Source organism: Xenopus laevis, chromosome 2S, assembly GCF_017654675.1.
Source record: "Xenopus laevis strain J_2021 chromosome 2S, Xenopus_laevis_v10.1, whole genome shotgun sequence".
NCBI classification, from domain to species: domain Eukaryota; kingdom Metazoa; phylum Chordata; class Amphibia; order Anura; family Pipidae; genus Xenopus; species Xenopus laevis.
The window spans coordinates 146277241-146296093 of record NC_054374.1 but is presented as its reverse complement, the minus strand read 5'-3'; the positions used below and the strand labels follow the sequence as shown (position 1 = coordinate 146296093).

Below are 18853 nucleotides of genomic sequence, written 5' to 3'. Positions count from 1 at the left end.
GGAATGGGAACAGGTGGTCAAGGTGGAAGGCGGAGTGGAGGGTGGTTCAGACGGGTCAAGGAGAGCAGAGGTAGAGCAGTAAGATGCTGGACCAGAAGGAGTGTGGCTTTTAGTTTGCCTGTTGCCTTTGAGGTGTTGCTCCCAAAGTGCTTTGTGCTTGCCGCTCATGTGCCTTCGCATAGAAGTTGTACCTATGTGGCTGTTGGGCTTACCAAGGCTCAGTTTCTGACTGCACTCATTGCAAATTACAATGCTTTTGTCAGAGGCACACACATTAAAAAATCCCACACTGCTGACTTTTTGGAAGTGTGCGATCTGGCGGTAACAGTAGAAGTTGGCGGAGTTGGCGGTATTGGCGGCAATGGCGGGTGCGTTGGCCGGCTGAACACAGGTGCCGATACATGTTGTTGCCCTGCTGATCCCTGCGGGCTGTCCTCCCTGCTTCTTCTAAGTCTTATTCTCCTACTGCCTCTCTGACTCTCCGTCTCTCCATCTGAACTACCCTCCTCTTGCTCTCTTCTACTAGGCACCCACAAAACATCAATCTCCTCATCATCATTCTCCTCAGATGCATCAATTTCTTCTGACACATCACAGAAGGAAGCAGCAGCGGGGACCTCCTCCTCATCACTCATTATGTCCATCTCTATCGTGTTCTCTGCCAGAATTAAATCTGGTGTAAGGTCCTCATCTCCTTCATCTTCTTCTGGCAATAATGGTTGCGCATTACTCAGTTCAAGAAACTCATTGGAAAATAACTCCTCTGACCCCAGTGAAGAAGGGGCACCGGTGGTGGAGGAAGTGTTACGTGGGGTGGCCATAGCAGTGGAGGATGAGGAGGATGTTGTGGTAAAGTTAGAAACGGTAGAGGATGGGGTGTGCTGTGTAAGCCAGTCAACTACCTCTTCAGCATTTTGGAGTTCAGGGTCATTGGCTTTTTAAAACTGGGAAATTTGCTAGGGCCACAGGATTGCATAGCAGCACGGCCCCTAGCACGGCCTCTGCGTGGCGGCCTGCCTTTGCCTGGCATTATTTTTAAAAAAACAACAACAACAACAAAAACTCAGTTGGTTTTTCTGGAAACGATAATACACACAGCTAGATGGCGGGTTGAAGAAAACACTGTGCAAATAATGCCTACAAAGTCAACGTATACACTACTACAGCGGTGGATACGGATTACGTAAAATATATGAATGCTGCTTGAAAAAAAGTAACTCAAGTGGTTTTTCTAGAGACGATAATATTATCAATATTTAGACAAAATGTGAACAAGGTCACACAGCTCGATGGCGGGTTGAAGAAAACAGTGTGCAAATAATGCCTACAAGGTCAACGTATACACTACTACAGCGGTGGATACGGATTACGTAAAATATATGAATGCTGCTTGAAAAAAAGTAACTCAAGTGGTTTTTCTAGAGACGATAATATTATCAATATTTAGACAAAATGTGAACAAGCTCACACAGCTCGATGGCGGGTTGAAGAAAACAGTGTGCAAATAATGCCTACAAGGTCAACGTATACACTACTACAGCGGTGGATACGGATTACGTAAAATATATGAATGCTGCTTGAAAAAAAGTAACTCAAGTGGTTTTCTAGAGACGATAATATTATCAATATTTAGACAAAATGTGAACAAGCTCACACAGCTCGATGGCGGGTTGAAGAAAACACTGTGCAAATAATGCCTACAAGGTCAACGTATACACTACTACAGCGGTGGATACGGATTACGTAAAATATATGAATGCTGCTTGAAAAAAAGTAACTCAAGTGGTTTTTCTAGAGACGATAATATTATCAATATTTAGACAAAATGTGAACAAGCTCACACAGCTCGATGGCGGGTTGAAGAAAACAGTGTGCAAATAATGCCTACAAGGTCAACGTATACACTACTACAGCGGTGGATACGGATTACGTAAAATATATGAATGCTGCTTGAAAAAAAGTAACTCAAGTGGTTTTTCTAGAGACGATAATATTATCAATATTTAGACAAAATGTGAACAAGCTCACACAGCTCGATGGCGGGTTGAAGAAAACAGTGTGCAAATAATGCCTACAAGGTCAACGTATACACTACTACAGCGGTGGATACGGATTACGTAAAATATATGAATGCTGCTTGAAAAAAAGTAACTCAAGTGGTTTTTCTAGAGACGATAATATTATCAATATTTAGACAAAATGTGAACAAGCTCACACAGCTCGATGGCGGGTTGAAGAAAACAGTGTGCAAATAATGCCTACAAGGTCAACGTATACACTACTACAGCGGTGGATACGGATTACGTAAAATATATGAATGCTGCTTGAAAAAAAGTAACTCAAGTGGTTTTTCTAGAGACGATAATATTATCAATATTTAGACAAAATGTGAACAAGCTCACACAGCTCGATGGCGGGTTGAAGAAAACAGTGTGCAAATAATGCCTACAAGGTCAACGTATACACTACTACAGCGGTGGATACGGATTACGTAAAATATATGAATGCTGCTTGAAAAAAAGTAACTCAAGTGGTTTTTCTAGAGACGATAATATTATCAATATTTAGACAAAATGTGAACAAGCTCACACAGCTCGATGGCGGGTTGAAGAAAACACTGTGCAAATAATGCCTACAAGGCCAACGTATACACTACTACAGCGGTGGATACGGATTACGTAAAATATATGAATGCTGCTTGAAAAAAGTGACTCCGGTGTTTTTTCTGGAGACGGTAATATTATGGATATTTAGACAGAATGGGAACAAGGTCACACAGCTCGATGGCGGGTTGAAGAAAACAGTGTGCAAATAATGCCTACAAGGCCAACGTATACACTACTACAGCGGTGGATACGGATTACGTAAAATATATGAATGCTGCTTGAAAAAAGTGACTCCGGTGTTTTTTCTGGAGACGGTAATATTATGGATATTTAGACAGAATGGGAACAAGGTCACACAGCTCGATGGCGGGTTGAAGAAAACAGTGTGCAAATAATGCCTACAAGGCCAACGTATACACTACTACAGCGGTGGATACGGATTACGTAAAATATATGAATGCTGCTTGAAAAAAGTGACTCCGGTGTTTTTTCTGGAGACGGTAATATTATGGATATTTAGACAGAATGGGAACAAGGTCACACAGCTCGATGGCGGGTTGAAGAAAACAGTGTGCAAATAATGCCTACAAGGCCAACGTATACACTACTACAGCGGTGGATACGGATTACGTAAAATATATTATGGCTGCTTGAAAAAAGTGACTCCGGTGTTTTTTCTGGAGACGGTAATATTATGGATATTTAGACAGAATGGGAACAAGGTCACACAGCTCGATGGCGGGTTGAAGAAAACAGTGTGCAAATAATGCCTACAAGGCCAACGTATACACTACTACAGCGGTGGATACGGATTACGTAAAATATATGAATGCTGCTTGAAAAAAGTGACTCCGGTGTTTTTTCTGGAGACGGTAATATTATGGATATTTAGACAGAATGGGAACAAGGTCACACAGCTCGATGGCGGGTTGAAGAAAACAGTGTGCAAATAATGCCTACAAGGCCAACGTATACACTACTACAGCGGTGGATACGGATTACGTAAAATATATTATGGCTGCTTGAAAAAAGTGACTCCGGTGTTTTTTCTGGAGACGGTAATATTATGGATATTTAGACAGAATGTGAACAAGGTCACACAGCTCGATGGCGGGTTGAAGAAAACAGTGTGCAAATAATGCCTACAGGGCAAATAATGCCTAAAAGGTCAACTTATACACTACTACAGCGGTAGTAAAATAAAAAAAGTAAAATAAAAAAAAAATGAATATTAAAAAAAAAAAATTAAAGTTGGTGCTGCTGAACTACTAGGAGCAGCAGATTAGCACACCAGTCCCACTCCCCAACACTGCTAGACTAATAGCACTGGGCTCTTATAGTAGTAGTAGTAGTAGTAGTAGTAAAACAACAAAAAAATAAATAAAAGCAGTCCTTACAAGGACTACTGTTATTGCAGCAGTCAGCAGATGAGATCAGAAGCAGGACAGCTGCCCACTGCAGCTACATACAGAGCACTGCAGTAGAAGGTAGATTACTAGCCAGCAAAGCTACCTAAGCTTAAATGTCCCTCAAACCCCTGCAGACTTCTGTCCCTCCAATAACAGAGCAGTATCAAAACGATTACTAGCCAGCAAACTTTCAACTGTCCCTGAAATCACTAACAGGCAGCAGCTCTCTCCCTACACTATCTCTTCAGCACACACAGGCAGAGTGAAAAAACGCTGCAGGGCTTCGGTTTTTATAGGGAAGGGGAGTGGTCCAGGGGAGAGCTTCCTGATTGGCTGCCATGTACCTGCTGGTCTGGGGTGAGAGGGCAAAAAAAAGCGCCAACAATGGCGAACCCAAAATGGCGAACGTCGCGCGACGTTCGCGAACTTCCGGCGAGCGCGAACACCCGATGTTCGCGCGAACAAGTTCGCCGGCGAACAGTTCGCGACATCTCTAGTGTGGAGACCCAAAAAACATTGGGCAACACTTTTCCTCCTCTACCCCAAAAACCAAACCAAATGGTTCTTCACTGCCCCCTTCCAAATACAAATGGTGGAGGTTGGAGGAAGCACTGATTTTTGTTAAAGAATTAAGTTGTGTTGAAAAAAGGCCAAAGTGTATCAAGTTCAACCCCTCTAAATAAATCCCAGTGCACATACACACACCGATCCCTCCATACACTCACAAACTATATATTGTGAATAAAGTACCCCCTTTTGTAAAATATAAGGATAGTATAAGTCACAGAGGAGGTCCATGACCATATATATACATCTTCCAACAAGGTATTTTGTTTATTATAATACACACGTTTCAGTGAGTCATGTGACAAAAATGACATCACTACTCACCATTTATAACTGATGACATCACTAGTCACAGTTTATAAGGATATACTTTACAAGATATTCATGGCTTTTGTGTATTATATACCCATATGTATACTAAATTGTAGTTTAGTATCACAATATCTTATGCTATTATGCTTGTCCAAGAAATCATCCAAGTTACGCTTGTACTGTATATCTTAATGACAAGGGGAAGAAGATATAGTAGGGGGTCTTTATGATAACCCCCCTATCACAGACACAAGTAACAATAAAGGAAATAATAATAATTGGTAGAATGCAACCAAGTAGACACAGCATTGTCTCATTCTAATGTCATGTCCCGTCGAGAGTACTTGTCAAGTCCCATCTCCAAATACAATTCTGAGATTTAATAAATCCGCTAGCTCTATCATAGAATACCTCCAAAACCCCTTCTACGTGTTGTCTAAAATGACACTCATTAATACATTATAGAAATGGAACATGGCAATACTATCTTATATGGCTTTATTTTATTCTGCTGGCTTAGTTATGAGAACAGATGAGGCATTGTGGGTTTGCATATGTACTGAGTGGTTCCAGAACACCCTGGCTGCCTCTCTTATCTAGCCAAGATTTGTTCATGGCAAGTACTGAAAATAAGTCAAACCAATAGCAGAGAAAATATCAACAACAGTCAATGAATCTATATCATGTGTTATACAGTCAGGGCCGCCATTACAAACCACGGGGCCCTGTACAACATTTTTGGGGTCCCCTGGGCCCCGCCGACACTGTCAACCAAGCTCCACCCCATATCCCGCCCACTCTACATCACAGTTAAAAGACCACACAGACATCAGTGCTAAAAAAGTAACCCCCCCACACAAGTTATAAAAAGCTATTGATGGTCAGTGCCCCTTATAAAAAATTGGGGCCCCAAAAAAAAGAATTAAAAAAAAACATTGGTGGCAGGGGCCCCCTTATAAGTTAAAAACAAATTGGGACCCCCCAAAAAAAAAAAAATTTAAAAAAAAAAAATGTTTTAAAAAAAGATTGGTGGCAGGGGCCTATAAAATATTAAAATAATACATTGGTGGCCAGGGGATATATAAAAAAAAAAAAAACTACACAAACTGGTGTTCAGTAGTATTGAACTCATGGCTTCAATACTTCAGTACTCCTTTCGTGACTTCGGGTCTTTTCACCGCTTCAGGACTTCAATTTCGGCTGTTTTCGTGACTTCGGGTCTTTTCTGACCTTCTGGACTTCGGCTGTTTTCGTGACTTCGCGTCTTTTCGGCGCATCGGCTTCGGCTTTTCGGCACTTCCGCATTCGGCAACGCAGAGGCAAGGCGTACGGCTCGGGCGCTCTTAAGGGGGGGGCCGGATCTTCAAAAAAAATGCAGCGCTGCCGGGCCCCCCTTCATGCCCGGGCCCGGTACCCTTGTCCCCCCTGTCCCCCGCCGATGGCGGCCCTGTATACAGTTATAGTATAAACTGTGCAGAGATCGCACTGTTCTAGTGCAAAGGCATCAGCCCATATTTAAGTGATTTGTTAAACATAATGAAACTCTTTAAATGCAGATTCTTTAGGGACTGTTAACTTTAAATGACTGTGCCTGTTGTCCTCTCTGGTCAGATGTAACCTTTGTTTTCTTACTACTGCTCTCTCTTCATTCGGTTCTTTGGGTCAGTATATATCTGCAATGTACTCACTTTCTCAAGGTGCATTTCTGAGAATCAGTGCATTTCTGTCTAATGTAGAGGTCACTTCTGCAGGGGTCGCCCTACTATTGTCTTCATTATCATTGCTGCATGGCCTCTACAGTACATTGCACCCCTGTTAGGATGACGGTTAGGCTGGTATTTATTAAGCAAAAAATAATCACAGACCTTTGCAGAGCGATATAAGGCAGGAAAAATAAAAGTAGACAAAACAGAATGAGGTACAGGCAAAAAGGTCAGGGTGGGCAGAGTTCTTGCAAAGTCAAATATCAGGCTGAGGTCAAAACCGGGAAGTCCAAAAACAGAGCAAGGAGGGATACTAGGGAACAGGAACAAGGCAGGGACAAGACAAGATTACCAGGATATATTTAGGGAAACAGGATTCAGTAACACAACGGGAAATCAGGATCACCAGGCTTGGAGTAGCAGTTGAGCCAATAATCCAGCACAGGGTGTAGGGGGGGAACAGGCTTAAATAGCCCTTAAATTCATAATTGCCCTCAGTTGGATCGGGGGTGTGTATGAAGTAAGGCTGGCCTGGAGTCAGTAAAGCAACAGGTATCTTAGAGCCAGGCCACCACCACACCGCCTCCCCAAATGGTTTCCACAAAGTATGAAACGTAAAATTGCCAATAATGCCATTGTACCTGTGTCAGTAATGGTGGGTGTGGCTTAAGTAGCCAATGAAAGTAATTAGAAGGGGCGGTTCACATACTTTTGACTATATAGTGTATATGTTAAAGTCTTTTAAATTAAAGTGGCTCATGAGATGGACAGGCTCTGAAATCCACAAGGAGAAACTAAAGGCTAAGGGAAATATTAAACTGATTTGATGCCAATATTTCGTTTTGGTTGTGATGAATTGTAACCCCATGCCAGAGTGAGATGGATGCATCTTTGTAATACTACAGCTATTATCCAAGTAATGACTATAATGATTCTCCAGCATACTAATAACATTAAGAGATGATTAAATGGGTGTTTTCAGCTGTTAACTATGTGTTATATAACGCTGCTCATGGGAGCAAAATGTCAACTTTTAGGACATCTCGAATAATATCTAGAGCATCATTGGTATTATACACCATAAACAACCATTATGGTAATGACCCAATAGATAAGCACCAACCTAAACAAAAAACTATTACTACTAACTACCTGTACAAACATGTGGCTACATAATGAGTCATGTTTTTTGAAGGGCAACGAAAGTTACTGAATTAAATTGACACGTCTGGATGCACAAAAGTCTAAAAAGACTAAATTGTAATGTATGTGCGACTTCTTGGACCAGCCTGAACCATGACAAAATTGTTGGTGCAATACATGGATTTAACTGATAAAATACGAGAACCAAATTGTAAGCACTAAGCGAGCCTTAGGAGTAGTTAATTCTGATTATTTCAAAGCTGTTAGAACTGTAGCAAAATGTGTATCTTTCATTACATAACCCTGCAAGACACCAATGAAACAGCGCCCCAAAATCTTGATGAACAAGGGCCTAGGAATGCTTTGTTGCAGCAAGCAATGGCAGTTAACAATAGTAAGGGCTAGCATGGTATTGAGATGTATAGACTGACGGGAGGAAAGTGTCATTTTTACCATTTACAAAGCACTGGTATGGCCTTGTACATATAAATCAAGCAGACATATACAGTTTTGTAGCATTTTTGGCACATGTATGTCCAAAGAACAGAAATCTTAGTATCATAGAAACAGGTCTTTTTATTGATTTTGTTTACAGTCAATCTTGACTTTTTGACTTAAATTAAATGTTGTCGACACCCATTAAAGTCTATGGCTGTCAATTTTTGAAGCGCATCAAATGTATTTTTTGATGCACATTTTTTTTACAAGTCTATGAGCGTCGGCAAAAACAAGGTGAAAAAATTTGCCCATCCCACTCCTGAGAAGAGCAACTAAGTTGGGTAGTGATAGTCAGTTATGAAGGAACACTTGTCCAGCTGCCACGGTTTAGGGTCTGGGCAGACAAGGAGATGTGTCGTCCGTGGTAAATCTAGACTAGGGCTCAGGGTTCCCCAATCAAATAAGGACAGTGATTGGTTATTAAACAACCAAAACTCATTTTAAACTCCCATAACTTCGAAATTCTAATAAAAAAACACCAATCGAATTTTTTTTAAAAAAATCGAAGTCAAATATTCATATGTAAACTTAATGATATCCTGTATTTGGTTGATATCATTAAACGTACATTCAAATTGATAAATAGTTCCGTCCCATATCAAAAAGCCATCATCCACATAGCGCCAATAGTATAAGATATGGTTACTCCATTTACTGTTTAGAATATGCCTGCTTTCAAAATCATGCATAAAGGTGTTGGCGTATATGGGTGCCATATTAGCTCCCATGACGCACCCTACCTGCTGTACATAGTATTGCTCCAAAAACATAAAATCATTTTTAATTTTTTAAATTTAAATTTTATGGGGTTAATGAAATTGGTGATTAGTCACATGATGTAAGGGGTACTTAATTTCACTCACTTAGTGTGTAATGCACCTGAGGAAGGGGTTTTCCCGAAAGCTTGTGTTATTTATCCACTGTTTCATATCTCCTTATTCAAGATAAGGAATTTGGCTGACTTGGAGGCAGCTTGGGAGTGGTGCACCAAGGAAGAAGTAAGTGGTGTGCTGAAGGAACAAATTGTATTAAGACAATAATAAGTCAAGTAAGGGAAGGGGGTATGATATCTAACATTATAAAATGGCACAAAGATAATCAGAAAAGCAATAAAAGAGGTGGGTAATCTTCCTCATCCTTAGCACATATCTAAATCATACAGAAGACTTTAATTGATGGGAATGAAGTAACAAAAACAAGCTGTCCAGCAGTCAACAAGATCAATTAAAAAAAAAAAAAAAAAAACTGGGCCAAAAATCTTTAAACCCTAACTTCATCCTTCAATCTGTAACCTAAAAGCTAATAGTTAAATGTCAGATGAATCTAATAAAAAATGGAGCAAGAGAATTAGAGACAACAATGAAAGTGCAGTCACTGACGTGCAATTAAGTGTTTCTCCAAAGCAGATCTGACAGCGAACAGATTCCTTTGCTTTAAAGCAGCGTTACAAATCTCATAATTATGGCTGAGGTCATAGAGACCAGCCGTGACTGTCATTTTAAATTTGCAAGTCACTGAGCCACTGTACAATAAATAATGCTATATTAATGTTGTTCCTTTTACACGGCAATTAGTGAGCAGCTTTCGGGCACACAGGAGAACCTGCAACCTGTGTCTGAGGCTTCATTAAATCATGAGAAAACTCCACTGGCTCCCATGATATTTCTAACCCCCTGCAGCTAGCAAAAAGATGCCCTTTTGGCAGTGAATTGTAATTTATTTCTCCATACAAATTTCAAATCTTATAAGATAATTAGGTTTGTCAGTATAATTATAAATTGTAAGCTCTTAAGGACAAGAAGCTCCTGTCAATCCTATCTAGCATTTATTCTTTGCAACAGCCACTTAGCATCCAGATTCCAATTGTCACCCTCTTTCTCCTATTTTTCTGGGGTGTATCATATATTTTGTGCGAGGTACTGGTTAGAATAGTTGCAAAGAACCCTTCTCCATGATGAGCAACATCAAGGACTTTAGGGCTTAAAATAGCAAAAGCCCAGGGTTCCTCCCTAAAATATTGTGTGGGTCTGTTGTTGCCTTCAATAAACACAGAAGACCACCTTTGCATCTTCCTTTGCAGTGTAGCCATTCTGTTGCTTTTACGGTCATGCACAACAGCCCAAACCCCACATTGGAATGACTTGAAGGGCCACAGAGTTGGGCTGGTGCAATCAGGGCCCACCGGGTTCTGAACCTCGGGGGCCCTGTGCGCATGCGCAAAACCTTGTGCGCGAATGGCAGATGCACCGCGAGCATGCGTGAACGTCAGGCCCACCGTGCGCATGCGCAAATGCCGGGCATACAGCGCTGCACAACTTTTTTTTCCCATACAGGGGCCAATCTAGGACCGGGTCTGGGCCAGCTGGGGCCCACCGGGTTTTTTCCCCGGTTTTCCGCCGGCCCAGTCCGACACTATGGGTTAATAGTTAAAGCAACAACTAGGAGGGAGTAGACTGGCAAGGAGACTAGAAGGATGCTTGCAGTAAAAGGATTTATTTAGCCGACATAAAGTAAATGAATTCCATAGTAGAAAAACAGGCAGGATAATGAAATTAACAATTTACTGGCTCAGCATCTCAAGGTAAACAAAAGTCCAGGGACAGGCATACACTAGCCAAAAAGGAAAACAGGAAGCTTTGGGAAACAGGAACGGGGTAATACCAGCACGGGAGAGAGTCCAGGAACAGGGTCAGACTGGAACTTAGACATCAGGACTGGGTGTCCAGTAGGTATACCTATGAACTGGCAGGGAGAGAAGCCAGTTCATGGTTTATAAGGGCCCTCTGATGGGAGCTAATTAGGGATAGGCTGCACCTGCCAGTTAATGCAGAGCAGCCGAGTATAATTAAGAGCACCAGGGCTAACCATAAGATCCTCAGAACAGGGTAAGCCTATAACTCCAATCTACCTGAATAGTGAAGAGGTAAGGCAACAGACTGCAATACATAAAGGTCCTTGGTTCAAGCCAAGCAGAGGGATGATTCCTTACATTGACTTTATAGAGATTACTTGATATCTGGAGAACGTAGACCCATGGATCACCTGCACCCAGTGCAAAGAATTTTGGACACAGTTATAGGCAGATACTTAGTTATTGGAGGCCTAACCTTACACATGGAAAGTTTCTATAATCCCACAATAGACACTTTTCATGCCACAACTGCTCTTCTTCCTCAGCTAGTCGTGTCTTTTTTTTTTCTAATTCTCCTTCGTATTTCTCTTGCCTACCCATTCCTTTGTTTCCCTTCTTTCATCCTTTCCTCTTCTCATTTTCCCTATTTACTCATCTTGTTACAGCTTTCTTGTTTGTATTTTCACTCATTCTCCTTTTATTCTGCCCCTCCTCTTCTTTTATTGATCTGCCTCTTTCACTTATTGCTCTTCACAGGGGTGGACTGTCATTGACTACGCAAGTACCTCACTGATGGAAATCCTCATGGAGATGCGGAGAGCCGTACTGCCTGGTCAGGTGGAAGCTAAACTTCTGTAATTAATAATAATAATAATAATTAATAAGAAGTAAATGAAAAAGATATTTTTTTCCCTACAATAAGTCCCCCACACTCCCTCCAAAACACCATGGTTTGTGATTACTAAATTGTTCCCTGGAGCTGTGCTGCTCTCCTGAACTTTACTTTGTGCAACCATAATTTGGAGGTCTCTGTTGGGCTTTGCCTGTGATGTGAGGACTTACCATAACTTCACTAGTTGCTTTGACCTGCCTTACATGGCAATTGGTACCACTCCCAAATAATACGAAAATATAACCAGCATATGAGCCCAGACCTTCAGCAAAGGGAGCAGACAACGGAAATGCGTTTCGTGTCTACAAGGGACACTTATAGGCTGGCAAGTGTCCCTGGTAGACACGAAACGCATCAGGCCTTGGTTCTTTATTATGTAGAATAAAATGTAAGCTTTTGAATCTTTTACAATCTGACTCCGGCTTTACTTCTTTGTGGATTCAGGCCAGTGCCAGCCTCCTCTGATGTTTTCCCACTCCCAAATAAATCAAATTACAGAGCAGCTTTTATAGTCATTTTAGATGAACCATTCAAATAAAGCAGTGATCCCCAACCTGTAGCTTGTGAGTAACATGTTGCTCACCAACCCCTTGGATGTTGCTCCCAGTGGCTACAAAGCAGGAGTTTTTTTTTTTTAAATTTCAGGTTTGGAGGCAAGTTTTGGTTGTATAAAAACCAGGGGCACTGCCAAACAGATTCAATGTATGTTGGCAATCCACATAGGGGCTACCAAATGGCCAATCACAGCACTTATTTGGCGCCCCAAGAGCATTTTTTATGCTACTGTTGCCCACCAACTCCTTCTACTGCTGACTGTTGCTCACAGGTTGAAAAGATTGGGGACCCCTGAAATAAAGGATAACTGAGGCTGATTCTGTTATATATCTAGTAATATATATATATATTATATATCTAGTAATTTATCTAGTTTCCCTGCCATAAATCATGGATTGTTCTTTGTCTGTTTCTTGCTAGAAGGGAAGTACAGAGAGTGGCAGGTACCAGAAAATACATAGAATCTGGAAGTATTTATATATAGGCACCCAAGGGGCAGTGACTATGTAGTCGCAGTACTACAACAGGGCCAATTAACAAGAGGGAAGGGTGTTTATGGGTTTATGGGTCTGGTATCTCAGGTGGCTCCACCCAGAAATACAGCCCTGCAAATAATTTGAAAGTCAAATCTAATGAAAAAATAAAAAGACAAAAAAACCCCAACCTCATTGGAAACAGGATGACTAAAACTAAAGAGGGACTGGCTAATGCTGAAAAGAAATCCTGCTTCCTTGGGGGAAGTTGACTTTAAGTGGCAGCTGTGGGACGCTTCGAGAAAATACAATTCATTTTAAATGAAGGAATTCCACAATTATAGTAATATTAGCACAATACTCATACACAATGTTTTATGACATGAATAAACACAGCAGACAGCATCACTTATTAACACAAAAACAAAACATATTTAAATAAATCTGTTTAAATAAAGAAGTAAACTGTTTTTTTAATTTAAAGGGATCCTGTCATCGGAAAACATGTTTTTCCAAAACACATCAGTTAATAGTGCTACTCCAGCAGAATTCTGCACTGAAATCCATTTCTCAAAAGAGCAAACAGAATTTTTTATATTCAATTTTGAAATCTGGCATGGGGCTAGACATTTTGTCAATTTCCCAGCTGCCCCCAGTCATGTGACTTGTTTTTGCACTTTAGGAGAGAAATGCTTTCTGGCAGGCTGCTGTTTTTCCTTCTCAATGTAACTGAATGTGTCTCAGTGGTACATGGGTTTTTACTATTGAGTGTTGTTCTTAGATCTACCAGGCAGCTGTTATCTTGTGTTAGGGAGCTGCTATCTGGTTATCTTCCCATTGTTCTTTTGTTTGGCTGCTGGGGGGGAAAAGGGAGGGGGTGATATCACTCCAACTTGCAGTACAGCAGTAAAGAGTGATTGAAGTTTATCAGAGCATAAGTCACATGGCTTGGGGCAGCTGGGAAATTGACAAAATGTCTAGCCCCATGTCAGATTTAAAAATTGAATATAAAAAAATCTGTTTGCTCTTTTGAGAAATGGATTTCAGTGCAGAATTCTGCTGGAGCAGCACTATTAACTGATTTAGAAAAAAAAGGTTTTTCCCATGACAGTATCCCTTTAATATTTAGTACTATGCTCCACACACTTACCAAACAATGCTCTTGGTGATCTACTATGTTTTATACTAAAGGTTGTGGGAACACCTATTGTATGTGCTGGGCCCCCAGACCAATTATCAGATCATAATGGAAGACCAATGCAGGCAGTTTGGAGATGAACACATCAATACACCAAATTTTAAACCTGCCAGATAAATATATTACCAATTTTTGGTCAGATATCTTTTAGGGAGAAATTCAGGGAAGGCTCATATACAGATAGACATGCTGCCCACTTAGCCCTTTTATTTTTTATTAGAAAAATCCAAGTAGGCATTGAATGCAGATGTATTAGAACTTTGTACTTCCAGTGAGTGTCTGTAATTATGAAATCTGTAGGCTATGCTTTGCTGGTCTTGTTAAGGATTAAGAAGTTTAGAGGCATCTTCTCTGCTGACCTTATCTAATTATCCTTTCCTGTCTAACATGATTAATTTACGAGCCGCAACCTTATGGTTATCATAGTGAACTAATTTTCTGTTCACAAGCCATTAACTTAAAGTGACATCAGTCGTTGTAATTAAAGAGACACTGATATTCGGCAGCATATGAGGACAGCAAAGCGGTCAACTGGGCGCCGAGAGATGTAACTGAAACACAAGTTCACATCCACTTTAGGTTAAAAAAATGGTAATTCCAGTGCAAGCAGGAGAATGTTTCTTGTATAAGATAAACAATGTTCACACAGTAAAATAGAACATATTGAAATTTTTCAGGCAGAACCGAATTCAGTCATCCACTTTTCATATTTTTCCAAATCTGCAGCAGAAACTGACTTGGATACTTTCTTTAGCGCTAATTCAAAGTCTGTCCCAGTCACCGGCATCTGAAGTTCATCCTTGGACAGAGCCCGGATTTGTTCTGGGGTTAAACCCTGGATACGGCGCCTCATTGCCATCATGGATGCATCCCTGAAAGAGAAATGGATTTTGGGCTACAGGCTCTACGAAAAAACAGACAGATCTAAACATCTAAGCCATTGACTCATGTAGAATACAGAGAAGAAAAATCCTTTGGTCAACAATGAGAACTACAAGGGCTGGGCAATTTGTGTCCCCCAACTGCATATTATTAAGGACCATGGGGCATTTTATTCATGGGTGTTTCTAATCAGGCAATAAAGTGCCCAAACCATGGTCATGCTGCCTTTCATTTGCTTGAGTAGAATCCATCTGATACTAGTGGCGACAGGCCAGAAAAGCTCAGACTGCCTGGAAACACTGAAGTGCTTCTCTAGCGGCTGAGAAATAGCAGTGGAGAATACACCATATGCGCCACGAGACTCATGGGATCTTTGCAGTACAGTGAATGTACAAGATGTATAATTTGTGCACAACAATCTAAATCAGCTTTGTGCTTTATAAGAATCCCTGATGCTACGGCACAGTGTTTATATCACAGGCTATAGCTGCCAACTGCAGTTGATATAAATACTGTACCCTAGCCATAAGGTTGTTGTACAATCTTTGACATACAGCATTAGTGTATTAATAATTCTCCCATAACCCATGTGTATGTCTGTTTATGTTTGTCTTAGGCTAATGCCAGACATGATTGCTTCTCAGCCAGCGGATAAACGCAGAATCAGCCCCTACGCTGGCATCAGCCTTTCCATGTGCCAGCACCTGGGTCCATTGTGTCGGCCTGGAGCAGATTTGGTGGAAAAATGTATCCTCGTGCATTCCTATTCCAATATCTGCTGAAATGTTCTAGCACCCATGCCGACACAATGGATCTGGTTACAGGCACAGGGAAAGACTGATCTAGCATAGGAGCCAATCAGAGGCGTTTATGGGGTCTTCGCTGTCGCCTGGGGTCTTTGCTCTATCTGCACTAGCTGAGCCAAAATTTTAATTTAAAATAGAATTTTCAGCTCTACCAGGAGCGGCTTTTTACAGCCCTTGGCAACCTGCGGGCTGCTGCCACCTGAGGAGAGTTTCTTAACTCATTGCAGCAGCACCCCAGGGGCTGATTCTTGTGTTTATCCGCAGGCTGAGAAACAACCATGTCTGGTATCAGCATGGGTGTCTGCAGAAGGGGGCAGTTGCCCCACCCTGACTTCTACAGCTAGTTCCAAGAAATTGTTTGTAAATTTAATTCCCAACAATACAAAATGTTTTTTAAACTTCCCACCGCAAGGATAAATTCATCTTCAGTGGGATGCTACCCTGATATTACAAGTATGGGACCTGTTATCCAGAATGCTTGGGGTTTGGGGTGGGACCTGTTATCCAGAATGCTTGGGGTTTGGGGTTTTCCAGATGACGAATCTTTCTATAATTTGGCTCTTCATATCCTAAGTTTACTAGAAAATCATGTAAACATTAAATAAACCCAATAAGCTGGTGTTGCCTCCAATAAGAATTAATTAATTCTTATTCGGGATGAAGTACAAGGTACATATTACAGAGAGAAAGGATTTTTTTTATTAAAAAAATTGATTATTTGTATAAAATGGAGTCTATGGGAGATAGCCTTCCCGTAACAGAGCTTTTTACATAATGGGTTACAAATAACGTATCCCATACCTGTAGTTTACTTGCTCCCCCCTACACCCATGGGTATCAGCCTTACTCCCTGATGTGTGTTGGCAACCCAAGGCATGCTCTGACTGCACTATGTGCCAACTATTAGGCCTTAATTGCAGATAAGTTTACTCTATATATACAGCAGGGGATTGATTGGTGGGAAGGGGCTGGCCAAACATGGAAGCACACGGATGTATAGATATTAAATGTAGACAGATGACACCACTAACATTCTGCCAGAGTTGGTTAAAGGAAAACTATACCCCCCAAACAATGTAGGTCTCTATAAAAAGATATTGCATAAAACAGTTCATATGTAAAATCCTGCTTCATGTAAATAAACCATTTTCATAATAATATACTTTTCTAGTAGTATGTGCCATTGGGTAATCATAAATAGAAAATTGCCATTTTAAAAAATAAGGGCCGCCCCCTGGGATCGTAGGATTCACTGTACTCACAAACATACCAACAAACCATACATGTTAGGTCACAAGAGCCAATTAACAGACAGAGTTGTGTCTTTTGCTTCCACACTTCTTCCTGTTACAGTTAGTGTTGTAGCAGTGATCCCCAACCAGTAGCTCGTGAGCAACATGTTGCTCTCCAACCCCTTGGATGTTGCTCTCGGTGTCCTCAAAGCAGGTGCTTATTTTTGAATTTTAAGCTTGAAAGCTAATTTTAATTGCATAAAAACTAAGTATAGTGCCAGGGAGAGCCTCTTGTAGGCTGCCAGTCCACATAGGGGCTACCAAATAGCCAATCCCAGCACTTATTTGGCACCCCAGGGTACTTTTTCATGCTTGTGTTGCTCCCCAACTTGTTTTACATTTGAATGTGGCTCACTGGTTAAAAAGGTTGGGGACCCCTGTGTTGTAGTATTTCTGGTCAGGTGATCTCTGAGGCAGCACACAGACCATCACGAAATGGTGGCTCAAGGCAAGAGATGTAAAAGGGCAATATTTACTTAAATATATATTCCAGTTTGGTGAGATTCTTTAATATGCAACTTAATATGATATGAACTATCTGTTGCTTAAGTGTTCATTTTGGGGGTATAGTTTTCCTTTAATAGATGCAAATTTTTTTCAATTTAAGAGGCTTTGCTGATAGCGCCCCTTTCACTTTTGAGCAACTGTACCTGCAAACATTGGTTATATCTGCTCCAGAATACCCTTCAATCTTTTCAGCAATAACTTCAAGGTCGACACTAGGCTCCAACTCCACTTCCCGCAGATTTATTTTCAGCAGCTCTGCCCTTCCATTAGCTGGTAAAACACAACGAGAATGTTACATGTCAACATAACCGACTATAAGCCTATATAGCACAACCGGATGAATCGGAGTGTATTGCAATTCATTCTCTTCGACCAGTGTCTAAAATCATCACATATTTATGTATTTGATGCATAATTAAATTCCATGTAAGCTGGCATGTATTGTCGGTGGAAAAAATGTCAAGTTTTAAATGTTAGCAACCCAACAGACCAGAAGGGATTTCATTTGGAGAGATCAGCAGCAGCGATTAAATTCTTGTTGCAGTATCAGCAATATAAACCTAGATTTATGGCTTCTCAATCAAATAATAACTGGTACACTATTTTAATGTAGACGTCCTTTTTAAATCTGTGATTAATGTTATATACGGTTACAACCCAATGTCCTCATAATTTCCTCAATACATTAGGTCCTTCAGAGGATAGCGGCTTACATTAAAGACAATTAAGAGCAAGGCTGCACGGCTCAGACATTCATTGGACATGCAGTCTGTTCATCGCATGTAATTGTCCCAGGTGGAGGAAAGTACATTGAGCTTCCATAATTTATACTTTTATTCCTGTCTGCTAGTAAATGTCCTTGAACTGGAGGAATATTATGGGAAGCAGAATTAATAACAACTTTCCTAATGACTCGTGTCTGGTGAGTTAAAAGTAATATGGAAATCAACGGCGTCCTACATTCAGACAGCACCCGGCTCCTCACATGATCCCAAGTCACCCAAGAGGGAATGTGCTGATTCTGCGGAAATAATTATCTTTACCTCATGAATGTCTATATCTAACTAAATATCATTCTCAGTGTCACATAGAAGGGTATGTTATTGTATAAACGTATATTAAATGGAGATGCCTATGAGCAAGTTTATACCACTCTGGTAGGACTTTGCAAAAGATGAATATCCCTGTAAAGGCACACAGGACATTTTGGTGCTTGTGCTCCTCCAGCACTGATAAAAAAAAACACGTGAAGATCCCTAATCCCAAGTATTAATGTAAATGTGGGAAAACATATGCATCATATAGTAGCCGGAAGTTACCCAAAAAGCATAGGTACTGCATGTTTTCCCTAAGGGTAAGGGCACACGGGCCTCACAAG

The 18853-nt window shown here is 40.8% G+C and overlaps 1 protein-coding gene across 1 annotated transcript in view; it reads right to left on the bottom strand.

Moving 5' to 3' along the window:
* Positions 1–14371: 14371 nt before the first annotated feature.
* katnal1.S (katanin p60 subunit A-like 1 S homeolog) overlaps positions 14372–18853 on the bottom strand; it is a 36164-nt gene continuing 31682 nt past the window's right edge. Inside the window, exons 10-11 of the mRNA XM_018250262.2 lie at positions 17619–17745; positions 14372–14860 (exon numbers count right to left, since the gene is read on the bottom strand). Coding sequence (XP_018105751.1) covers positions 14662–14860; positions 17619–17745 — 326 coding nt within the window. The 3' untranslated portion in view covers positions 14372–14661. The remainder of the gene's footprint in view (positions 14861–17618; positions 17746–18853) is intronic.